This window comes from Myiozetetes cayanensis, unplaced genomic scaffold, assembly GCF_022539395.1.
Source record: "Myiozetetes cayanensis isolate MyiCay16 unplaced genomic scaffold, myiCay2020 scf15, whole genome shotgun sequence".
NCBI lineage: Eukaryota > Metazoa > Chordata > Aves > Passeriformes > Tyrannidae > Myiozetetes > Myiozetetes cayanensis.
Genome location: NW_026087159.1, coordinates 15,146,172 through 15,171,922, shown reverse-complemented (window position 1 = coordinate 15,171,922; position 25,751 = coordinate 15,146,172). Strand labels below are relative to the sequence as shown.

The 25,751-nt window shown below is 50.4% G+C and overlaps 2 protein-coding genes across 2 annotated transcripts; both read left to right on the top strand.

Annotated features, from left to right (window-relative positions):
• Nucleotides 1–13,618: 13,618 nt before the first annotated feature.
• Nucleotides 13,619–16,653, top strand: LOC126637297 (putative P2Y purinoceptor 10). Its single transcript, XM_050310456.1, has one exon. The coding sequence runs from the start codon at nt 13,619–13,621 to the stop codon at nt 14,666–14,668; it is 1,050 nt and encodes a 349-aa protein (XP_050166413.1). The 3' UTR covers nt 14,669–16,653.
• A 4,057-nt stretch (nt 16,654–20,710) lies between these two features.
• On the top strand, nt 20,711–25,466 carry LOC126637277 (putative P2Y purinoceptor 10). The gene is made up of 2 exons (XM_050310409.1): nt 20,711–20,829; nt 23,253–25,466. Exon 2 carries the CDS (start codon nt 23,303–23,305, stop codon nt 24,410–24,412), a length of 1,110 nt encoding a protein of 369 aa, XP_050166366.1. The 5' UTR covers nt 20,711–20,829; nt 23,253–23,302; the 3' UTR covers nt 24,413–25,466.
• The last annotated feature ends 285 nt before the right edge of the window (nt 25,467–25,751 follow it).

Below are 25,751 nucleotides of genomic sequence, written 5' to 3'. Positions count from 1 at the left end.
CACAACCTGGAAAGCAGCCCCAGCAATGGAAGTTTGGGTTTGGAGGATCCGTGTGCCAATGGCACAGTGGCTGCCTCCCTCTCCAGATGGAGCAGGGAATGGACTGAGAAGCAGCTGCTGTTTCAGAGGGAGGGACTGAAGGCTGCTGTGGTCTTTAGGAAGGCTAAAAGATCCTAAAGTCCTGGGGGGGCTGTGGGGCTGGCTGGCGTGGTCCACCCACTCACAGAGCTCAGGGATGTGATCTCCCATCAGGGCAGGCAGATCCAGAGGCAGAGCCAGATAAACAGTGACACGAAGGGCTGGGGACAAAGGGACAAGACCAATGTGAGAAATCAGAAGAAGAAACAGGAAATATCTTGGCCCTTGCTGTTTCTTGGTCCTGTCTGTGAAACAGAGCTAATGCCACTGCCTGCCTTCGTAGGCTGAACACATCAAAGGCCACGAGGCTCTCAGATAATTAACTGGGGTCGTTACATCAACACACAAACGCTCATCTCACAGCTCGGTGGCCTCCAGACCTGCTGCCTGGGGAACTAAGAACAGTTGAGCCACAGCTGCACGAAACCCTGTGGGCTCTGCTGCCCACACTGCTGCTCAGATGTCCCCACAGCTCCTGCACAGAGCTCTGTGTGCTCCCACAGCCACCCTGCTCGGGGCTGAGCGCTCTGAGGGGGAAGGTTCTGCAGCTGCAGCTCAGGGGGTTGTGTCCCACGGGGTTATCCCACACTCCAGGGCTGTTTGGATCCTGCTCGGGGCAGTCGCTCCTCGGTCAAAGCAAGCAGGACGAGCCGGGGGGGTACAGGACACGTTTATACAGGACACACAGATCCCAACTTGCCACTCCAAAGGAAATCTCCTCTTCAAGAGATCAAATCCACCTTCTTGTGGGATGCCAAAGCTCCTTCCCAGCTCCCCTTGCCTGTTTGGAACGAGGCTGAGAGCTCGGTGAGTTCAGCTGGGTGGGTGTTGTGTGTCAGGCAGATGTGCCCACTGGGCCACTCTCAGCAGCTTTTGGCCCCAGGTTACTCTCTTTTTGGGAAAAAAGCATTTTCCCTTCCAAGCTGTCTTTGCTGAGCTACACTGGGAGAGCTTTTGCTGGTGATCAGCTTTCCATCAGCAAGCACATTCCCAGACACTCAGGCTGAAGCTGCACAAAGGACTTTGGATTCTTAAAAGTGGTTTTGGTAAGAGAGGAATCATCACTGACATCAAATAATGGACATTTCCTGCTGCAGACTCAGCCTGACTTCAACAAGAAGCCAACACTCTGCTCTGCAGAGGTGCTACATTCAGAGTGCCTGTGGTGACACTCAGTGCCAAACTGCTCCTGGTCACTCTCCTCCTCCTCCTGCAAGCTCAGGACCTGCTTCTTCTTTTCCTACCCCTCTCCCACGGCAGCCCCTTCCAGGGCTCAGCCACTTCTTGCTTTCCTGAGCTGTCTGAGTGTCCCCAGCCCAGCTGAGCTGCAGAGGTGAAGCTGCTGGGCCCTCACGTGCTCTGGCTGGAATTTTCCTCCTGCTCCAGGAGCTGCTGGGCAAGGCACATATTCCTCTCCTCCTGAGCATCTGACAAAAGGCAGGATATTGTTTTCATGAAGCCTGATGTCTCTTGCTCTGCAGAAATCTAATTAATGCCTGTTAATGCAGTTAATTTGAAATCCCTGATACAACGACTGCCCAGTGCTCCTTCCAGACATCAGTTCTCCTTTCAGCTCGAAAGAAAGGAAGAAAAAGGAATCAATGGCTGATTTTTGCACCCTGACACCATTATACAATTCAGTAAAACTTTCACATCACTGATGTCTTGACCACAAACCGGTGGTTTCTTTTTTTCCCCTCCGACTGCACAATAATTCTCAGAAAAAAAAAAAATGATTGCACCATGAATTTATGAGCTGCAACTATCCCAGACAAGGGGCTTTATCATGTAGTGGCTAAAAATGGGCTTTATCTGGACACAGAGTTGATGAGATCCCGGGAAAAGTAGAGAAGGGGCTGATATCAGTGTGGAAGAGGAACATGAGAATTCCTGCCGGATCTGGGAAGCACCTGGGTGCTGCTTACGAAGAGAAAACAGAAAAAAAACAACCCCAAAGTGTTTTATGTAAACTCAGCAAGCCAAAAAAACACAAGCCAGACTCAAACAAAGAAGCCCAAACCCCAGTAACAGCCTGAAATGAGAAAGTGTGAAGTGCAGCTCTAATTCACAGACAATTAGAACTTCCCAGTCAGAGCCCAGTGCAAACTGGGATTAGCTATGGTTTGATTCAGGGGAGCACAGGACTGCTGTGACTTCCTCTGCTTTCAGGGAGGAAGGGGAAAAAGAAACATTTTTTTTAGTCTAAAATTAGACTTTTTAAGAAGCCAAGTCTCAAATGTTTTTCTCTTTCACTACTAATTGGGATGTTCTACATGTGGAGCCTTCCTTTACTCTCCATTTTCTCAACAGATTTTAGAAGCAGAGGCATTATCCCAATCCCAAAAACTTCTTCTCCATCTCCCAAACAGATTCTCAAAGGCTTTCATTTAAAAGCAGCAAGATTTGAAAGTTCCAATCAAATTAAACCCCCATTTTTTGGTGGGACATTTGTTTTTCCAAGGGAGGGGAGGACTGCTGGTATCCAGTGCCTTGAGGAGGCATCTCAGCTGTCCTGCAAGTCATCTGTGAGATATGTTTGTGGTAAATGCCCCCAGTGTTGGCACAAACTGGGGATTTTGCCAGTTAAAGCTCAGACTTGATGAAGTTGTGGTGCCTGTTCAAGGGAAGTGCAACTGGTACGTTCTCTGTTCAAGTGCAAGTGTAATACAATTTAAATTTAGGCTGACCCAAAGGCAACGAATTCCTTCTTCCAGCTCATTAATCCTATATGTCATCATCTATGCTTAGAAACACCAACTCAGAGTCAAACCCCTTCAGGCAACTGGTAGTGTGATAAAACCCATATTATGGGTAGAAATATATATTATACAGATGGAAAGAAAATGAAATAAAAAGTGAGAAAATGAGGGGAAAAATGAGAAAAATAGGATGTAGCTTAACCACTGTGTAATCCCAGAATCTGAAGGATTCTTTCTGCCTGAAATGTGGCCAAACTTCACTTGTTTTTTTTGCTGAAAAAGACCTGCAGAATGCTGCAGATGTGACTTAAACATTATTGTGTTGCATTTCCTCCCCAGGTGTCAGAGGAAACCGGTGACTGAGGAGTGAAAGACAAATTTGAGAGAGAAAATCGAAAAAAAAAAGGAGCGAACCCAAACACAGAGACACCGGAGAAAGGAGAAGGAAAAAAACAACAGGGCCAGGGAATTCTGGCTGCCAAGGAAATCTTGAGTCCTCCATCCAAATGAGCTGCTGGTGAGAGTAAAGACTTACTCATTCCTCCCAGCACAGGGCTGGGTGTAACAGCCCTCCTGGGATGGGCCGAAGGACAGCCAGGTCTGGCACAGGGACCTGCTGGCTCCTGCTCTGCTCCCTCCCACCAGGTTCAGGAGACCAAATCCCCCTTCCTGTGGGATGTCACAGCCCCTTCCCAGCTCCCCTTTGCCTGCCTGGCCAGAACTTGTTGTGCTGGAGGTCTGGGAGGCACAGACCTGGCTCAGGACTGGGGGTGTTCAGGTTCAGTGGAGTCCAAGCACATCCAGGCACTAAAAGCTTACAGAGGATCCCAAAAAACCCCAAACAGGTAAAGCTGAGCTGATGTTTCTCGGGAAGAGCTGAGATAAAGAACAGCTTCTCTGGACAACCTGTGCCAGGGCCTCCCCACCCTCACAGGGAAGGATTCCTTCCCAATATCTCACCTAAATCTCTCCCAGTTTTTAAATGTAATTAAGTTTTCCCTTTGCTGCAATCTTTGTTGCTATTTTCCAGATGAAGTGAAAGGGGAAGCACAGCCCGATGAAGAAGATGTGATGAAGAACACGACTGGGGGTTGATGGTGTTCATTAGGAGGGTGTTTTCCACTCTCTTGGGAATTCCCCATGGAGTTCACTGCTTTTTGTGTTCCAGTTCTCATGAAATGCTTCTCCTTCACTTTGCAGCCCCCCTGTGCAGGCTGCAGGGCCTGGCAGTGCCACCTGGGACGTGGGCACACCAAAGGCTTCTGAGGCAGCCCCGCAGAATCATGGAATCCCAGGATGGTTTGGGTTGGAAGGGACCTTAAAGCTCATCCCATTCCATCCCCCACTGTGGGCAGGGACACCTTCCACTAGCCCAGGCTGCTCCAAGCCCCGTCCAACCTGGCCTGGGGAGTCCACAACCTCTCAGGGTTGTTCCAGCTCCTTCCAGCCTTCCAGGTGCCCACTCCTCTGCCTCTCCCTGCGTGGGAAATGATGATTTGCCAGTGCTGGCCACCAGTGTCACGTAGCAGATGGCAACTCCTTTGGTCTGTAAGAGGAAGTCCTAAAAACATGCAAATACTTGAACCCAGAACCATGGACCTTCCCACACCGGTTTCACCAGCCTTCCCCTGCTGACCAGGCCCTCCCACGTCACAGATGAGCTGTGGCCATGGGAATGGCTCCATTACAGGCTGAAAACCTCATTTCCCGAGAGCCAGTGGTGATATCTCAGGTAGGTTCCCAGTGGGGATGTCCAGGTTCACATGTGATAGTTCTGAGGTGAGTTTGGTTCCCTGGTGTGGAGTTCCAAGACAAGAAGATCCTTATGCAGAGAACTCTAAACCTTGTTCATTTACAGCCTTCACACTGAGTTGGATCTCACCAGACTGCACCAGTGTTGCTCCTGCAGGAAAACTCCAGGAAAATAAAGCTCCAGAAGGCATGAAAAGGATGAGTCCCACACCCTGTGCAGGTAAGGAAGAGGAATCTCATGTGCCAACTTGTGGCAGCTGCTCCAGGGTTACTCACCACCACCCAGACCCCCTCGGGAAGGGAACTGTTGCAAAGAAATGAAACTGGGCAAAGAAATTCAAATCACCACTGACAAAAATAAGAACTCATTTCCCTCCCCACGTCCCTCTCCCTCAAAGTATTCCTTTATCCCCTCCAAAAGGGTCACTGGGTTCTGCCTGTCGAAAGATTCTGAAGTGCAAAGGAGGGAGAAGAAGTCTCAGCAAAGACAACCACTGAGGTTATTTTTAGCACCAGCTGGATGGAAAATACTTCTCAGAGTCTCTGGCTGGTGAGAGGAGAAGACATTTCCTCCTTTTTAGCTTCTGCTGAAAAACAGAAGTTGGGAAATAAATGACAATAACAAAGGGCAACGGTTCTGACAGGCAAATCCCCGTGGCTGCTGCTGGCAAACCCCAGAGGGGCCAGGAGAAAAGCTCCTGGAGTTTCCTCCAGCTCTGGGGATCCAAGGTGCTCAGCTGGTCCAAGGTTTTGGGTACCCCAGCCTTGAAAGCATTCCAAGCTTTCCTTTCCCTTTCTGCTACCAGAGAGGAATGGTTTTGTTTTGTAGAAACACTTGGTGCGAACGTTCTCGGTTCGTTATTTATCCACAATTTCCAGAGGGATGCAGCCAGGGATGGGCTAAGGCAGAGCCAACAGGCTCCCCTATTAAGAAATGCTCCTGTTTTGAATTAAAAATCTGTCCATTTCCAACAGAATCGGCCTCTCTTTCGGACAGAAGTGCCGCGTGTGCCTGTGCTGGGAGCAGAGGAAACAATTAACAACGTGATTTAACTCCCGGGGTAATTGTGGCTCTGGAACAGCACAAAGAGCTTCTAAAATGAGCAACGAGACTGCAGTGGCCAGAAAATGCAGGCAGGGAATTAGAGATTCTTTCTCACAGTCCCCCCCCCTTCTTACCTTTTCCGTGTGGCTGCTGCTGCTTTTTTTTTTTTTAGTGAGGGAAAAATTATCATCAGCTCAGGACCCAAAAACAGAGATAAAAGGGCAGAATTTTGCAATGTCTGCCACTGTCTCTTCCTTTTTTTGTTATCTGATTCTTTAGAATAAAAAAACACATTTATATAATTTAATCTGCATATGTGCTTTGCACTTTCTAAGTCTTTGTGCTCCTTTAAATAAGCCTTTAAATTTTCTATGAGAAGAACCACAGAATCTGGACATAAAGATTTATTTTCTGCTTGACATAGTACAACTTTTGACTAAACTTAGATAAACTTCTTGCTAGTATCTTTTGTTGAATATCTGCTTTTCCACACTACAAAGACTTGAGTTGACAGCAAAATCAATTTGCTATGACATGAAATCTAAGGCTTTATGTTATTTATTGGATGCTCCATCCATGTTATTATCATTTATCGGATGCCCCAGCCCTGGAAGTGTCCAAGGTCAGGTTGGAGAGGGCTTGGAGCAACCTGGGCTGGTGGAAGGTGTGGGACTGGATGAGCTTTAAGGTCCCTTCCAACCCAAACCATCCTGGGATTTGGTGATTTCAGATAAGAGTTAATAATTCTATAATATTTTTAATATTTTATATATAATAATGCATTGGTTTATATATATATATTAGTAATAATGTAGACATGGAACTGTTTTTCCCCTGGTTCCCACTAAAGGGCTGTAATTTGTCTTATTTGAGATTCTTTTCCTTCTTTGATCTCTCCCCTTGTACACGTGGAAAACATCAGATCTAAAAACCCATTTACAAATATCCCAGGAATTAAAACACACTGGTGCTGTTACTGCCTGGTCAGCATTTGGGATTTGGGAAAAGAGCTAGGAAAGTAAACAGGAGCAAGAAAAAGGCACAGAAGCATGTTTCTATGTGTGATAATTCTTTTGAATGTGATCCTTCTTTTGAAAGCAGCTCCCTCACAGCAAACAGGCGAATGAGGAGCAATTTTTTCGCATTAAAACCACAGGATTGCTCAATTATCCCTCACACAACGGTGGCAGCACCGGCATCGATGCCCAGGTGGTTCTGCAGGAGCCAAAGTCTCCTCTAATACAGGTAATGATGCTGGATAATATTTCTGGGAAGCGATGGCCAAGAGCGGGAACAGCCTAATGCTACAAAAAAATCGAAGTTTTACCTCCATAATTAGGGCAAACAGCTCTCTGGGGAGATGACAGCTGTAACCAGTGTAACTGTCTGCAGAATCTCTTGAGTCAGGTCCCTTTATCAGCAGAAAAAGCCACTTCCTCGCCCTGTGTCCACAGGATAATTGACAGGCAACGCTGATAAACAAGGCTGGAATCCTCCAGGCTGCTCCTACCACAGTCCCCTGCAGACCTGAGGGTGCAAGACACAGCTCAGGTCACCCAGAAGCTTTTGGAATGTTTGTAACCTCCCAGCTGAGCTTTACAAAAGCCCAGGTAGCCAAAATCCTTCCATTTGGGGCAGGAAAATGTTCTCCCCCCCTTTGCAACTACATCAGTATGAGCAAGAAGAAATTCAGCAGAATATTCTGCAGGTGCAACAACTCGTGCCTTTAAAGATCTCCCGTGATCCTAAAACTCTTGTCTAACAACTGGACCCAAACCAGAATAATTTATGGGGTCAACTGGGGAACTGCTCTGGAATTGCTGTTCCCAAATTCTGAGCTGCCAGGCTGCAGAGCGTTGCATGGTGATTTGAGATTGGATAAATTCCAGCAAATACGCTTCCATTGCTGATTAAAATAAAAATCAGCTAAACAGGATGTGCTGATAAACACTGAGCACCAGCCAAACCCTCACTATTGCTTTGCATAAGCCCATAGAAATAATTTTAAAACAAACACCTGGCAAGCTCCCAACTTGTACCAACCTCCTTCCACAACTCATGGGAATGGGACTGTCTGGAAAGCACGGTGCTGGATTTTAGGGGGTTGCTCGTGTGGGGCATGAATTATTTGAATAATTAGTTTTGGTTTCTGAGGTTTCTGAGCAGTCAGACATCAACACCTCCATGGTCCCCACATCAGGTAATCGCTGCAGCGATGTTTGGCTTCACACTCAGGCCACAACAGAGCAGAGTTTAACTGCCAAGAGCAGGGATAGTTGAGTTTAATTGCTAAGGGACAGGGACAGTCGAGTTTAAGTGCCAAGAGCAGGGACAGTCGTGTGCTGGGAGCCAGAGGGAGATCCCAGAGAGGCAAACCAGGTCAGATTCCCAGTGGCTTTCTGAAAATCCAAACCATTATATCCTCCAAGGGGTTGATGCCCTGGCCTCACCCAAGTGTTTAGCCCCTGGGATAAGGGGCAGGCTGGATCTGTGCCCGTTCCTTGAAGCAATGGCACAAGTGCCACCCTTTGGCATTGCTGGTGGGGAGCTTCAGCAAGTGTAAACTGAGCTGCTGACTGATTTAGTTCAGGAGAAATGTCAAGCAAGGCTCACACGGTGCTAAAAAAAGCCATTGGGAAGTAGGACCTCATCCCCAAGAAGATCGAGGTGGGACAGAGCAGCCACCAGCCGAGGCTCCTGCACAGCGGGCACTGTCCACGGTCAGGAGGGGAGAGCAAAGCTGAGCTGCCAGGGGGGAGCAGGCAGGACCCTCGGCAGTGTTTCCATGGTCAGCCCAGAGCTGTGCTTGGAGAGGAGGAAGAGCTGGAGAGGAGGAAGGGGTGCCCTGCACCCAGCTCCCCTTGGGACCTTCTCCCACGTGGGTGCCGAGCCACCCCGGCGGAGCACCGGGAGAGAAAACACGTGGGACAAAGGCACATAACCCGATTTTGGGGCCGCCGGGAACACACCTGGCCGGGACCGAGCTCGGCAGGGACCGGGATGCAGCAGCCCCAGCCCCGGCCGCAGGCAAAGCAGCACCTCTGTGGCCCCGTGATGTCACCCGGGTCCCCGTGCTCGTGTAAACAGCGCTGGAGCGGGGCAGAGGGACCCGGCACTTCCTCCTGAGCTGCGCTGCGCTGAGCTGGGCTCTCCTGCGAGGTAAGGCTGCTTTAAACTCCCTGCTTGGACCCAGACCCGCCTCAGCTGCTCCCTGCGCAAACCTCCCTCTCCTCGGGCTTTCCCTTGGGATTGGCTCTTGGCAGAGGGAGATTCGTGGCGCTTCGAGTCTTGCGACAGCAGCAGCCGCTGTGCTGGTGTGCCAGCCCTCTGTGTGAACACACGGAGGAGTTGAAACAGCGATTGCTGGTGCTGGAGAAAGCAAAATGTAAAGCGTGGGCAACTCGAGGTGCTCCAACTCTCCTCCAGCATCATTACTAGGCACAGTTACTTCTTCCTTCTCTTGCCTGATTTCTCGGGGAACAGATCTTATTTAAAAGTCATTCTCTGCAATAAGAGCAACTTGCATATCTGGTGTCTTTTTCCCATTTTTACAAATGGCGATTTGTGTTGCCATAAAATAATCTACGTGCTGCCTGTTTTGTGCCACCCAACCATCTGTGACTGAGCTGCAGCAGGAGGAAATTATTAATAGTCAGGGGACACAATATGACAAAAATAGCAAGATTGCTTGGACATGCATTTGTTAATGAGAATCCTGAGGTGGTTTTGATTCATAATTCAAACTGCAGTCACTGCTCTGGATTAAAACTTAATGTATTGAAGTTTGAAGCTGTAATTTGTAAAAGGTGTAAATTTTTGCTGATTTTGCTTTCACTTGCAGCAGCAGCTCAGCTCTGCTGGGAGCCCAGCACAGCTGCACGTGTAGGTTTGGTGCTCACAGACAGGATTCACGGTGGGTGGCCCCTGAATGTGACATTTCTTCAAGTGAATGGAGAGGGAATCCCACGGAATGCGGGTCAGGATGTCAGACTGCAGGACAGGGTTCCTCAGCAGGCTGGAGCAGGAGCTGGGCAGGGAGAGGGATTTTTGCTCTAGGACACGTTTTTTGGTGTCAAGTGAAAGTGCTGGGACTTTGGCTCCAGTGCCAACGTCCCCAGCCATGGGAATTACATCCATGATGCAAATCCCTCCACGGGACAGCCCTGGCCCAGCCTGGGAGGAGGTCGATGGTGCCTCTGCTGCTCCGGCTGCTGCTGCAGGAGGGAGAGTTGCACTGGCACTGCAAAACAAAACCTTCTCAGAAAGCCCAGATCTGCTCTTTTTCTGGGAGGGAAAAGTACCTTTAACTGCTGAATGTTCCACTCTGAGTGCAGAGGTTTCACTTCATTGTAAGTGCACTGGGTCAGTCACAGCCCTGCTGTGAGGGCAGAGATATTTGTGTCCTCATCATTAACCTCTCTGCTGATGGGCATCTCAGAGAGATCCAGGACTCTGGAACGACATTCCTGTGCTTCTCAGTCCTTTCCAGATGAACACCTTTTTCCTAGAAATGCCATGGCTATTTTCCAAAGATCCAGCAATAACATGCACACTTATTATGTCCTTGTTGCAACAGCCTCAGAAATACAGACTAACAAAAATGTAAGAAATAGTAGTTAGATCACAGTGTATTTGTTTATTACCAATTTTTTTTTTTTAAATTTCATATTCTGAGAGCACTGTTGCAGCAGGAGCTGTCTCTGCAGCATGTAAATCAGCACTGATAAAATCTGATGGAGCTTCTCAGCCTTCTACAGCCTTTGCAGCACACACACATCATGCAGAGGAGGAGTTTTTTTCTTGACAGCTTTGGAAACCTCATTTTAAGACACACATTTCTGTCTGTCTGCTTTTATGCACGGATGGGAGGGTAAGGGGATGGTGTGGGACTGAGCTTCAGTCTCAGCAGAAGTGGGAGGAAGGGCAGAAATGCAGTCATTTTGTGGTCCTCTGTGCATGTGTCTGGGTGCATTTTGTCTTAAGGGATGGTTTCATCTGGTTATATTTTTATGGCTTTGTAGTGAAGTCATTCATGCTCAGGCAGGGCCAGCAGTCACCACCCCTGTGGACATCAGTTGTGTTAACGCCTCAGCCCTGCCAGCCAGGTCACCCTGCTCAGCCCCTTCCCTTCAGTGGCCTGACCCCGAGTTCCCTGAATGCAGAGAGGGATTTTCTGACTCCAGGGAAACCCCTCTCCTGTTCCCAGTCCCTATGTTATATTTACTTGGACTGGTGGGGCTGGGACATCACCTGCATTCCACAGGGGGTTGTATAACCTCTTGGCTCCATGGTCTCCATCAAAGTGCAGCTTTTCAGGACTCTTCTACCTGTAAGTGGAATCACAGAATAGTTTATGTTGGAAAAGACCTGTAAGATCATCAGCAGAGGTGACAGCAGCAATGGGACCACTCCTGGGAGCACTTTTTCCCTAATATCAGTTATTCAGCAACACAAGTTTGGTGTCACTCTAGAAGATAACAACACTCCCACTGCCACCTCTGCCACTCAGACAGCACCTGGGGGGGTAGAAGTGTAGCTTAAAGAGGGCAAAGAAATGAAATCTTGATTAACTCTGACACCTTGTGGACAATTAGCAGATGAAGGTGGTGGATGAGGGGGAGCCTCCCCATGCTGTGGGCTCCACCGAGGCAGGGGTGTGCTCAGCCCTGGGCTGCTCCCTGTGAGAGCCTGAGAGAGGTTGAGCTCTGGTATCACCCTCGTGTCACAGAGACACGTCCTGGACACGCTGGTTTACCCCAAACAGCCCGTTCAGAGCCCAGTTTGAGTCAGCACCGACCCCCCCGATCGCTGGCGCTGCGCTCTGGGCACACGGGATGTAAATAAGGACTAACTGTAGCTGAGGACCTCAGTGAGCAACTGGCTGCTGTGACTCACTGGAGCGAAAGACATGCACCCCTGGCCAGTATTTAAATATAAACCTGGCCTTAAAATACAGGGGTTTGCAGATGGACCCAACCCTCCGTGGTTTCAGCGGCCATCGAGCGGTTGGGTTTGAGGAGCACCGGGCAGGCAGTCCCACAATGACATCCAAGGGAAAGCAGGCACATAATGACACTGAAAATGGCTCTTTAATGGCTTCTTGGCAAAGTGGAAGGTCACCTGAAGGGACAGTTATTGGATGTGGAGAGCAGTGCTCTTACCAGAGACAAGGGCAGCAGATGGCCATGTCTGGCTGGAGCTGCAAATACAGATGGAAAAGAAACATCCCAAGCCCCAGGAATTCACAGCACTACCAGGAAATGGGATGTAACCCACATCTACCATTCTGAGAAGCATCAGCCTGAGGGAACACCCCAGTGCTCAGCTCCATGCCCTGCCACTCCCTGTCTCACTGTCCTGAACACCAGGACGGAGGGTGGGAGGCCTCCAGTGTTGCTTCTCAGACTGGTGGAGACAAATTCATGGGCCAGATGCATCTTTCCACTGTGTTTGCAGCACCCTTTGAGCCTCTTCCCTCTTCATGGGCGTGTTATGGTGTTAGGGCTGTGCTGTCCTGGGATGGGGCAGCTGGGGAGCATGGACATCTTGTCCCAGAGCTGCCTCGAGGAGAGGGTTGCTGGGAGTGAACTGGAGGGATAAAAGCATTTCTGAGGCCTCCAGCATTTGTGCCATCTTGGAGGAGGAAGGGGACTAGACAGAGAGCTTCTCAGCTGCAGCCCTTGGGTGATGTTTGGTGCAGCTGAAGGTGCAGCCCAGCTGCTAGAGCTGCAGGAGATAAACATGCAGACCTTGCTTTTTGAAGGCACAAAAGAGAAGCTGAAAAAGAAAAGCAAGAACCTGTCTGGGGAGCCCCCAGGAGCAGTGTCACCATCAGCATCAGCCAGAGCCAGGGTCCCCACGGTGAGGGTGGTGTGTCCCATGGGGACCTTGCCATGTCTGGGCATTTTGGGGCCTGAATCCCAACCCTTCCATGGCAGCCTGGAGCAGTGTCCTTATGAGGTGCCAAATCCAAACACCTCAAAGATTAACAAGCTGAAAAAACAGCTATTGGTGTTCTGTGTCACTGAGAGCTCCAAACTCAACCCTTTCTTTGCAGCACGAAGGAAAAAAAAACCTTAGTAAAGGGGTAGGAGTTACTAATATGTACCTACAGAGACACTTCTTCTGGCAAGTGCCCCTTGCCAGCGGTGCAGGAAATGAGTCAGAAGCAGTGAATCAGTGTCTGCAGTGCCACATGAAATAGGAAGCTGATATTCAGTTTGAACCGTTATATTAACCCAGGAGGGAATCACTGTAATGAGAATTAGAACCCTGGGAGGAAAACCCCAGCAAACCCAAACTCCTCCTGCCTGTGTTGCCTTCCTGAAAACGTTACACAGCCTACTGGTCCCAGTTACAAAAGCTGACAAGAGAAAGGTGGCCCAACAGTTCAACACAGGGCATTTCACCAACCCAGTTGTACCAACAGAGCCCAATGTACACCTGGAAGCATCCAGGGCCAGGTTGGACAGGGTTTGGAGCAGCCTGGGCTAGTGAAAGGTCTCCCTGCCCTTGGTAGGGAGTTGGAATGGGATGGCCTTTAAGGTCCCTTCCAACCCAAATCATTCCATGACTCCATGACTCAGTGGTCATCACCCACATTGTGGTCATTGGGCAATGTGATTGCTCACACAGAGGTTGGGCTGTGGCCCACCTTTCACCCCTGATACCCAGAGACCAAACCACAGGTGACCTCAAGGAGGTGGCCAAAAGGACAGGCAGCTTTTCATGCTGCTCTGTGACCAGTATGGCACAGCTTCACCCGTGCTTGTGGGACTGACATGCCAGGAATGGTCCCCAGTTCTGAGAGAACAGTGCAACCTCTGAAAGGGCAGCTTTGAAGAAGGAAGCAGGATGCTTCATACAGACAACAATTCCAAACCCTCTACTTTACACTGAACAGTCAAACAGGAAAGGCAAATGTGAGTATTGACATCTCTCTCGGTGCCTTTGCCTTTACACCCCATTTTTGTTCCTGACAGGAATGACCCACCTGCCCTCCACCACCACAGGCACTTCCAGCAGCCCAGTCATGACCCAGAGCAACCAGTTCTGCTCCAGTGACAACATCACATTCAAGTCCACCCTGTACGCCATCACCTACACCCTCATCTTCATCCCCGGGCTCCTGGCCAACAGCGCTGCCCTGTGGGTCCTGTGCCGCTTCATCGGCAGGAAGAGCAAAGCCATCATCTTCATGATCAACCTGGCCGTGGCTGACCTGGCCCACGTGCTCTCGCTGCCCCTGAGAATCTACTACTACATCAACCACACCTGGCCCTTCGGGAGCCCCCTCTGCCTGCTCTGCTTCTACCTCAAGTACCTCAACATGTACGCCAGCATCTGCTTCCTCACCTGCATCAGCATCCAGCGCTACCTGTTCCTGTACCAGCCCTTCAAGGCCAAGGGCTGGAAGCGGCGCTACGACGTGGCCATCAGCGCTGTGGTGTGGCTCTTCGTGGGGGTGGCCTGCCTGCCCTTCCCCCTCATGAGGGTCAACCACCTGGCCAACACCAGCCTGGCCAACGCCAGCCTGGCCAACACCAGCCACGCCTGCTTCGCTGACCTGCCGGTGCAGCAGGTCAAAAGCATGACCACGGTGCTGATGACGGGCGTGGCCGAGCTCCTGGGGTTCGTGGGGCCGCTCGTCATCATCTTGTTCTGCACCTGGAAAACAAGGAAATCTCTCCGGGGCTTCCACATCCCGCAGGAGAATGGCGGCGAGAGGCGCAAGGCCCAGAGGATGGTGTCCATGTGTGCCGTGGTGTTCTGCGTGTGTTTTGCCCCCTACCACATCAACTTCTTCTTCTACATGCTGGTGAAAGAGGGGGTCATCACCGACTGCTTCCTAAAAACCATCACGCTCTACACACAACCTTTCTGCTTAAGCCTTGCCAGTCTGGACTGCTGCCTGGATCCCATCATCTATTTCTTCATGACCTCAGAGTTCCAGGACCAGATATCCAGGCACAGCAGCATGGCCATCAGGAGCCGGCTCATGAGCAAGGAGAGCGCCTCGTCAGTTAAGGAGTGACGAGAGAGCCAGCTGAGAAAAGCTAAGCTATTTCGCAGGAAATCTGGGACTGTTCTGGGATACTCAATTACCAACTCCTTTGGGGAAGATCCTGCAAGTTCAGGGGAGTTTTGTGGCAGTGAAAATCTTTGAGACATAGAAGATAAAACTCTGTCTAAGACTGGTGTGCAGGAATCTGATGAGCCACCCAGCTGGTTGACCCTCCTCACCGCTGGGCCACCCACACCCGACCTGGCTGGACTAGAAAACACACAGGAGGGAGAGAGAGCTTTTGCTAGGAAGTGATGGAAAAGTCAAAACCCAGGGGTTTTTCTTCTCTTTTCCCAGCTCCATGGCTCTAGGATGAAGCCAAAGACAATCCCACATCCATACACTGACATCTGCTGAAGTGTCTTCTCTGGGAAAACCACACAAGAACATAAAAATGGCCAGTAATCATAAAAGACAGTCGGGGCTGTGGACAGGTGAAGGTGTTGAAGTGGCTCCAGCCCACTCCTGGCTCTGTGTGCCTCCCACTGCTCACCACCTCTGCTTCACCTTTCCCACACTCACCTTGCCACTCCCCTCCGTCTTTTCCTCCTCACCCACCTCTGTTTGCTCCTTAACTGCTGACATATCCCGTAACTTGCACCTACAGCTGGTGCAAGACCCCCTGCAAGACAATCTCCTCCAGCACTCCAGAGAGTGACACCTCTTGCTCTGAGTGACTTTCTTCTCCTCCAAGCTGCCCCTGTTGGCAAGGGGGGGCATCAGGACCTGTCCTTCACCTCTGGACCCCGAGGGACAGGACCACAGTTGTCCTGGCACTCGTGCAGGTGGATTTATTGATGGTGGTGGTACCACTCAGGTCCTCATTCTCTTCTGTGTGGGGCTTCTCGGGCCAGAGGTGCCTGAGATGAATCTGTCCCATAAAACCTCAGCTCAATGGGTTCAACTGGTGCAGCTCTTTAGAAAAAGGTCCTTGCCAAGGTGATTCCACTAACAGAGCACAGGTGAAGTTCATAAATTATTGTGGTTTTTTTCCCACCAGCTCCTCTCACGATCCTAACGTTTACATTTTTTATGCAGCCGTGCAAAGCAGTGACAAGGGAGGATGTCACCCCTTACTGTAAATGAGTGACAGCTCTTCAGCCAGGTCCACCCACGGGGGAACTTCCAGGGTATCCTTGAGATGCCTGGGGGTTGATTTGGCTGAACACAGGCATCAATTTATTGCCTTTCAACACCTGAATATTTTCAAGAGGATGTGTACAATTTGTACAAGGCACAATCTTGCAACAGAAAATATCTTGCACCTTGCTACAAACCCAGCGGAAAGACCAGAAACACTTGCTGAGTGTATTTTAAACCTTCCCACTCAATTCCACCCAGTTACATTTTAACTCAGCCAGGTATTTTCTGTATATTATGTTTTCCCACTTCTCTGTTTTACAAAACAAATGAGGGAAAGTGAACAGTAGCCAGGTTTAAACAACCATTTCCCTGGAGTTGCTCCAGAAGGTGGTGACACACTGACTAAGCACAATAAGCTCTCGTAGCTCTCCTCCCACGTGTGAGAAGATGACTGTGGGCTGCAGTAGCATGAAGTGGATCTTACACTGGAGTCGATGGAAATGTTTTCTCTGATGCAACTGGCAGTTTGGGATGCCAGTGACACCCAGAAATGTTTACACACTGCAAGTAGTCCCTTCACAGAGGGGTTGATGCTCAGGTACAGAGTCAGCGATAATAAAATTGTTCTCAGTTCAGCAGTTTCTCATAAGCTACACTCAGTATGGTGTTGTCAGTGAAGGAGACTTCAGTTTTGCTGGTTGTTTTGAGGGTTTTTATAGACCTTGCTCGGCTGGCACGTGACTGGGAGCTGTTTCCTGTCATTTCTTTCTCGTACAATCCTCCCTTGATCAGGTGAAAACAAGTCAAAGGCACCGTTACGGGAACTCTGTAGCTTGGTCTATGTTTTTCTTCCCAGGAACTGATGCTTTAAAAAATAAACACCATTTTGCAAACATCAGCTGAGTTTCATAGCGATCACTGGCATCTGGAAAACCGCGTGGGATCAGCTCCTCCTTGGATCAAGGAGTTCCAATGATGGAGCACATCAATGTTTATCATTCTTAGATTTCTTGCTTGTCCACAGAGAGGTTTTCACTCTGACTCACATTTGTTTGTTTATTTATTTATTTAAATCTACCACACTCACATTGAATTTAGGAGCTTTTTGGGGAGGAAAAGGTGTCCTACATACTGGAAAATACAACCTGGACCTGGCCTGGGAATACCTGCTCCAGCTGCTGAATGTCCCAGAGTGATGGTGGCTCTCCCACCCCTACCCTTAACATGGATTTAGTGGCTCCATGAGGGATAACATTCCCCATCACCATGATGGCACCCCAAGCACCTCGGCTCCCCTCATCTTCCCACCTCACTCACCCTCTGAACTCCCTTAAACTCCCCCAAAATGGTCATTTTCCACACTGCAGCCCCAGCCTGTGAGGCAAAGTCACACACTAACCACTTCCAACCACTCAAGTCACGTCACTGTGACGTGCAGGAGAGCAGACGACTCGGTCTGAAGGTCTCCTGTGGTGTGTGGGAGAGTGCCCTGGTTTGGGCTGGGACAGAGCTGACCCAGCTCTGGGGTGTTCAGCTCCCAGATGGGGTTAAACCACGACAGAAAGTCAGCCAGGATGGTCACAATGGTGAACCAGCCCAGAGAGCAACAACCCAAAGCAAAAAGAGATGGAGGAGAACTTGGAGTTTTCTGAGAGCACCTAAGAAATCAAAGACGATCAGTTTGGCCTCTACAAACCCAGATGTGAAATCCAAAGGCTTTAGTTCATGTTCTCCAAGGTCTCAGTGCGTGTCTCAAGAGAAGAACAGACAAATCCAGAGTTCTGTTGAGGAGAGCAGTATTTCAGGTGCCCTCAGGGCTGGTTGGGGCCTGATCTGACACAGGACCTGAGCTGCAGGTGCTGCTTCATCTGCCAATGCTCTCAAACATTCAAAGGCACAACGTGCCCTGCTCCAGTTCCTGTAATTCACCCCATTTCCTGTGACCAGAAAACGTGTTTATTATTTTGACAAGAGGAAACACAATTTCATGATGTTGCTCCTGGATTATCTCTTGTGCTGTCCCACTGCCCAGACTCACCAGCTATAAAAATGCATCTTCATCCTTTTTGGGCAGACACAAAAAAAGTGTGTGAGGTCTCAACAGAGATGCCACAGAAAGGCAGAATTTAACCAAATCAGGAGGCTGGGAACAGCACAATGCCAGGAATGTGAAGGGCGGAGCTGAAGGGATCTCGGGGTGCTGGGGCATCTTTGTGTTCAGACAGATCCCGAAGGGAACTGCTCAAGGTAGAAACATGGTGAGGTCTCCAAGCCACCTGCACTGACACAGTGCATGTCCCCACAGCACAACCCTGGGCAAAACCACAGCATGACCCGTCCTTTTCCTCCAGAACATGAGCCATTCACCTGTTAGCAAAAGAAAAGGTGTTTTTGGCGGTGCCACCCCATTTTAAGCAGTATCAGAGGTCTGGTATCTCCTCTCCTGCTTGAAAGAGCCCTCCTGTGCATGACAGCAAATGGGTTTGGAAAGAAACCCTGTGGGATTTAATGCCTTTCTGCAGCCTCAGGTTCTGAGCTGCAGGATCTCGTGAGCACCCCAGCTTCGTTTGCTTCCCTGAAATGAAATTACTCGCTCTCTGCGCAGAGAAAAACCAAAATATGCTGTAAATGCAGGATAACAGCTCAACAACCAACCCAAACCCATGAAACCACTTCACTGCATTGAAAAGATTTTGGGGATGACTGGTGCATTTTAACCAGAAATGCTGGTTTGTGGATTAGACAAGGGCTTAGCCCAAGAAGTAAGGGAGTGATTGACAATTCTTTGCTGCACAAATAAATCCAAGCTTCCCCAAAATGCTGCCCCTGTGGAGAGAACTGTGCAGGGCTGACAGGGGCTCACCAGCCCCAGGGGCCACGTGCCAATGGCTCGGCTCAACCCACAGCAAGTCTGCACAAGGGTGAGCTGCTTTGTGTGAACAAACCCTCCTCCTGCCCTTGTTTTTCATACATCCTTCAGGTGCATCCTGTCAGATATTCTCCGTGCTGAGCGCTTGTGAGATGCTGATCATCTGCACTTGGCCTCCTGCCCACAGGATACCAGGCTGCAGGCAGAGACAACCTTCATCTGGAGGCCTTAGGGAAAGTCTCCCAGTTATTTAAAAATTCCTTTGTGCCTCCTGCCTTCGAAAGGAGGACACTGCCAAGTGTAAAATGCACGTTGATGTCGGTGATGAACTAGAAATACAAACACTACACAAAAACACGCTCTCAGTTGAAAGAAGAACGGAGAGGTTGATTGGTATGTGTTGAAGGAGAAGGCTTGATGTGAATCCATCAGCCTTTCATGGCCAGGAACATTGTGATCTTCTCCAATATTATCCAAAAATCCAAGAAACAGAGGAAGGACTCGACATGGTTACAAACCCCTCGCTCTGGCCCAACATCTCCCAACCTCTCCTTCCCCAGCTGTAAACAACCAGCTAAAAATAGGGCTCAGGGATGGCTGGATGCACTGCTGGGGACACAGAAGTAGGATGTCCCAGGCAGGATATCCTGATAAAACAGCCCCTTTGCTTTGGGATTAACCTCTGACCTCTGGGGAGGGACGGGCCCAGTGCCAGCCTCCCTTCTGGGATCTGGGAATGCGTCACAAACACGTGAGCTCTGCTCCTTCTTCCAGGGATCAGCACCAGCTGCTGCAAAAGATGCCCAGGAAGAAAACCTGGAATGATAAACAGCTCTTGCATCTTCCAAATCCCTTTGCTGTCAGTGGAGACGATGAGTGTGGGGATTCAGGTTGCCCAGAGAAGCTGGGGCTGCCCCATCCCTGGAAGTGTCCAAGGCCAGGCTGGGCTGGATTTGGAGCAAACTGGGATAGTGGAAACCATCCCTGCCCATGGCAGGGGGTGGGAATGAGATGGTCTTTAAGGTCCCAATCCAAACCATTCCAGGATTCCATGATTTGCTTGCAGAGAGAAGCCTGGCAGCTGAGTGGAGGGCAGAGCTGATGGATTCTGGTGCACCCTCGATCCCAGCCCCTGAACTGGGAACTAAAGGTTCCCTCTTTCATTTCTCATCCACAGCTCTGTTCCGTTAACTTTGAGGGGTCACAGAACCAGTTACACAAAACTGATGAACAGAGCAAGAATGGTTCTATTTATACTTTACCTAGGACTGGAAAAGGAAAGATGCCAACAGCCAGATAATCCACAGAGCTCTGGGCTGTGAGATGTGACCCTGGATATCAGTGTAAACTGTTCAGCTGGAAATGAGGCACCTCAGAAGTTACACCACAGTGCATGCCTGCAGTGCTCAGCAATGCAGAAAGAAGGTCATGCTCAGCTGGCAGTAAAAGAACTAAAAATTATATATATATGCATATAGAAAGGAAAGGAATTAAAGAAGGCAAAAAGAAAAAAAAATGGGAATGATGCACATTATGAGGTTTTTTTATACAGCAGTATTTTGGGAAAATCTCCACCTTAAACCCTACTATTATTTCAGGAATAAAGTCCAAACCCTTTACAGCTTCAGCCTGTAGCCTTGATAGTCTGAGGCTAACCAAGCTTCCAAGAAAATGAAGGAAAATTACTCCCTTCCAGTAACTTACACTGGCAGAGAGTTCAGTTTTCCTTCAGCCAGCGCTTATTGGAAGGTTGGTGCTTCTGTATTTTAGAGCTTTTAGCAGGCAAATGGCAAGTGCCCGTGCAGAGGAGCAGAAGCAGCCAGGGGGAAGAGCACCATCACCTCCCACAACTCCTGCGCCGAGAGAGGGACAGAAATCCACGGTCTCCATCCCACGGCACTTGGACCAAACGACGTCATCGCCTTCCCAGCGGCTTTAACGTCATTAGCTGTACACGTTTGGTGGGAGAAGAGAAACAAAATACAGGATTTCCTGTTCTGCAGCCACTGGCCTGGGCTGCAGATGCCGGCAGGATTCCAGCGCTCCGAGAACATGTGGAAGTTAAACGAGGAGTCGCTGGGATGGCTGAGGAGCTCGGTGGGCGATAAAAGGCGGGCGCTCGCTGCTCGCGCTCTCTAGCATGGCTGTGCCCCCCCCGGGGCACGGCGGGCACGGGAAGGTGAGTGGCATTTCTTGTCTTTTCCTCAGTAGGATGAAACTGGTGCGGTTTGCAGCGAGGGCACTGCTTTTTTTAGCTGCTCAGGAGATGGTATCGGGCACAGCCCTGCGACGTCCTGTGCCTGTGCCACAAGTGTCGCGCTCGGCTCCTGGGGTGGGTGAGCACAGGGGGTGCATGGGGGTCAGGCAGCCGTGGGGGGCATGATGTGGGGAAAGCCTGTTTGATCCCAAACCTCTTAATTTGATCCCCAAAGTTTTGTCCTTACTGACAGAGGCTGCCGTAACTGCCCAGCTCTGTTTACACATTTCCTATTAGTGCCGAGATTAAACAAACAAAACCATTGCTTACAACCCCGGTGCCAGAATACTCCACTACTTAAACCAGGAGCTTTTTTTCAAGCCAAAAGTGGATTTAGTTTTTTTTTCCCAAACCTGCTTTTCTCTCCATCATCCCAGAGCTGAAGGGAGGCAGCTCTGTCCCCGTCCTCCAGCTCTGGGGCTCTCCCCAACCATGCCTGGAGTTCAGCTTTAGCCTGGACTGGCCAGCCAGCCCATGGAAAAGATGAGGATGAGTTTGCCAATGAATTGAGAGCAGTAAATGCAGTAATACCACCGTGGTGTGGGGCTGGGTGGGGCACAGGGTGAATCAGAGGAGCCGGGCGGTTTCCAGCAGTGACAGCCACAATGTCTCTAGGAGCAGATACAGCTCCAAAATACTCTGAAAACGAACCCAGAGCTGCCTTGGCCTCCTAATTAATTGCAAAGGTACTTGATGTTTAATGAACTGTGGTGCTGCATCCACAACCAGGAGTCTGACTCCTGGGTTTGTTTCCCACTGTCCCCTCGTGACAGATGTCCCTCTCCTGCCTTTCCCAACTCAGTGGAGCAATCAGAAACCTCTGACACAGTCAGCAGCCAAAAAGTGCCCTCGTCCAGCAGCCTGGGTTCTACTTCAGCCTTGCTTTTCTTTTGCAGCCAAACCCTGAAAAAAATAAGGAAAAGGAAGAAGGCAGTTTGGGAAGGGCCCAGTTTGGAAAGCTGGGTGAGAGCATCAACCCTCCTGGAAACAGAGCAGGGCGGTGAGCAGCCAGCAGAGAGGCTGGGGCCATATCTGATGTATTTATCTGTGTATAGATTTATAAAATAAGTATTTCCTCCTGAAACTGCAGTCATGGTAACCCCACCGAGGAGCTGCCCGGGTGAGGAAGAGCCTTCACCCTGTGCCTCAAAGCAGCACCGGTCACCACCAGCGGCGATTCGCCCTTGGAAATCCATCCTGTGGTGAACACCAGGCTCAGGGCTGTGGGAAACAGCACCATGGCTGCTTCTTAATTAATTACCACTGCTGAGGGCTCAGTGACAGTGACAGCAGGACCTGAGGGCTCTGGCAGACCCAGCTCCAGGCAGCACAGCCTGCCCACAGCTCACAGGCTGTTTCTGAGGGGAAAATCTGCTTGTTACAGATGATGCTCCAGCTCCTTGATTTGTGATGTGCCACTGCCAAATCACCTCTTCCTGAAAGAGCAGATTGTTTCCCATGGGCTCTGCCGGGGAATGGCAAAATCCATCACCTCTCCAGAGAGCACCTGTGAACTCTCCATGACCCACTGATCCCCCCTCAGTGCTGGGTGAGGTGGGCTGGGCAAGTGGATGAAAAGAATTTCTGCTTTAACTGGAAGGGAAGTGTATTTGTCTTCCTGCACATCCTGAGCAGTTGCTGAAGGCTAATTCGTGCTGCTGAGGGATAATTCCTGTTGCTGGAGCACAATGCCTGCCCAGTGAGCTGGGAGTGCTGGAATTGAGTTAGCAGGACCAGCAGAGCAACTGGCGTGTGTTGGGCCAGTTATTAGCTTATAAATCCAGCCTTAAATCTGGAGCCAGGGCTGATAGATCTGTCTGCACCTCTCCCACTGGCCTCTGCTCCAGCTACCTGCCAGCACCAGCGTTTGCAGATGTTAATTATTCCCTCTGCTGCCCATTCACATCAGATTTCTGCAAGGATCTGCAAAGACAGTGTCTAGATCCATTTAAAATGCCTGTTTATTTACAGTCCCACCAACATTGCCTGTAGACATACCAGAGAGCAGAAATTTGACTGGAGCTGGATGGAAAACTTAATGAAATAAAAGTGGTCCTTAACCCTGGGGAGTTAAAGCAACTCTGGCACCAGCAATAAAGAGACTGGTGCTGCAGTGGGCATGTCACTGTAATTGGGGCAGCTCACGAGATCCTGAGGAACACATCTCAAAGGAGAGGGGTGGAAGATGCCCAGGATCACTCCCTGTGAGCAGGGTCTGGCTGCACACCCTTCCCAACACACACACTGACTTGCCCATACACCCACACAAACTTAGTCCTCTGTAGTAAAATGCAGCTGCCCCATGGAGAGGTTTTGATTTTACAGCCCATTTTTACTCCCCACAGAAACCCTTCACCTGCCTTAAGCACCCCATGAGCAAAGAGACTCAGCCGAGATGGAGAGCAACGTGTCCTCCGGGAACTGCACCGACCCCCAGATGTCCTTCCAGTCCACCCTGTACGCCACCACCTACACCCTCATCTTCATCCCCGGGCTCCTGGCCAACAGCGCTGCCCTGTGGGTCCTGTGCCGCTTCATCAGCAGGAAGAGCAAAGCCATCATCTTCATGATCAACCTGGCCGTGGCCGACCTGGCCCACGTGCTCTCGCTGCCCCTACGGACATATTACTACATCAACCACAGCTGGCCCTTCGGGAGCTTCCTCTGCCAGGTGTGCTTCTACCTGAAGTACCTCAACATGTACGCCAGCATCTGCTTCCTCACCTGCATCAGCATCCAGCGCTACCTGTTCCTCCTGCACCCCTTCAGGGCCAAGGGCTGGAAGCGGCGCTACGACGTGGCCACCAGCGCCCTGGTCTGGCTCCTGGTGGGGGCCGCGTGCCTGCCCCTCATCATCGTCAGGAGCCCGGCCCTGTCCAGCAACATCAACACCTGCTTCTCGGACCTGGGGGTGAAGCAGCTGAGCCCCGGGGCCTCCATCGCGCTGGTGACGGTGGCGGAGCTGTTCGGGTTCGTCATTCCCTTCGGGATCATCGCGGGCTGCACGTGGAAGATGTGGCGGTCGCTGCGGGAGGGCCCCGCGCGGCTGCAGAACGCGGGCGAGAAGCAGAAGGCCCTGAGGATGGTGCTGATGTGCTCGGCCGTGTTCTTCATCTGCTTCACCCCCTACCACATCAACTTCCCCTTCTTCATGATGGTCATCGAGAACCTGATCCGGGACTGCGCCGTGCACCGGAGCACGCTGCGCTTCCACCCCATCTCCCTGTGCCTGGCCAGCCTCAACTGCTGCCTCGACCCCGTCCTCTACTACTTCATGACCTCCGAGTTCCAGGACCAGCTGCTGCGCCACGGCTGCGTCGCCCTGCGGGCCCGGCTCGCCCAGCGCCGCGGCAGCCTCTCCACCACCGACACCGACATCCGCACCACGAGGAGGAACTTCCCACGCTTCGCCTTTTGGTCTCTCCCCAAGTTCTTCGGCCGAATAAACAGCGTGGAAATGCCCCCTGTGCCGCCTGACGAGCTGCTGCTGGAGTCCATCTCCTGAACATCGGCAGCTCTGCCCCTGCAGGGCCTTCCCGTCGCTTGAGGGCTGCGTTAGGTCTCCAAATACATCCTGAATTCCCCTGTGTGCCACAGATGGCAGGGTCTGACCCAGCGGGACGTTGTGATGCCAAAAGACTTGCTGGTTGTGTTGTTGTTGTTGCTGCTGGGGACTGTTGCCTTACACCACTTCCCATGGAAATACTGTTAAAATCCCTCCAAAAGCTGTCAGCAGTGCCAGAGCTCCTTGTTTGGAACCACAGCAGGTTCAGACCCCTCTCATTTTGGTGTTTCAGTGCTTCTCCATATCTTGTCATATTTGAAAATCCCTCTGAACCCTGGGTTGTGAGCGAGTGGCACAGCCTTGGCACAGCTCCAGGAGTTCCAGCTCTGACCATGGGCACCTACAGCCCATAATAACTTAGAGCACTCACCACATTCACAGGATCAGGACAGTTCAGTATCTCCACATTAACTGAACCTCTTTCCACTACAAAAATCCACACCCAGACCTGATCCAGGCTAACCTGGACTGCAAGAACTGTAACTACAGACATACACCAAGCAAAGATCATTAACCTCCACCCACCAGTGTTCAAGGGAGTGTGCAAACAAACTGGGCTCAGCTCACACCACTGGAAAAGGCACCCAGAGCTCAGCAAGAGGGTCCACCTGGCTCCTGGGAGCTGCAGGGTGCTCAGCTGATAGGGGGGGATGAATATCTGAAGACAAATAGTGATGGATATGCCACAAGCAAAGAGGAAGATGGAGGAAGTCTCTCCAGGCACGTTTACTCACAGAGACCTGGTGTGAGCTGCAAAAGTGAGGACTCCTGTTGATGTTGCTGTTTCTCGTGTTGTTATTAGGACTGTTGTGTTATTTGTCACCTTGCTGATGCCTGTGGTTGCAGACTCAGATGTTATCCAAGCCTTCAGTTTTGCTTTAAATATCAGAAAATGTCCCAACCCTCGGTGGGTCCCGAGAAAAGTTTACAAAACTGACCCAAGTACATCCTGAAAGCTTCAAATTCCGAGGAAATAAAATGATCCCAACACGTACTTTAGTTTCAGGGATATTATTTTAAGTGCTTGTAAATGCTCTGTACAATTATTGTGCACCACATCTGCTCTCAATTTGGGGATGGATGCCCCAGTTTGGGGTTCAGAGTGGTGCCATTGTCACCACGGCCCCTCACAGAGTGGCCAGTGGAGGGGCTGGGAGGTTCCCTCCTCCTGGGCCAAGGCAATGCCAAAAAACCCTTGGGGAATTATATAAGGAGATGTAGTCAGATGGGGTTTGATAGAAAACAGCTTTTCCCATGATTGGATGCACATTTCCAACCC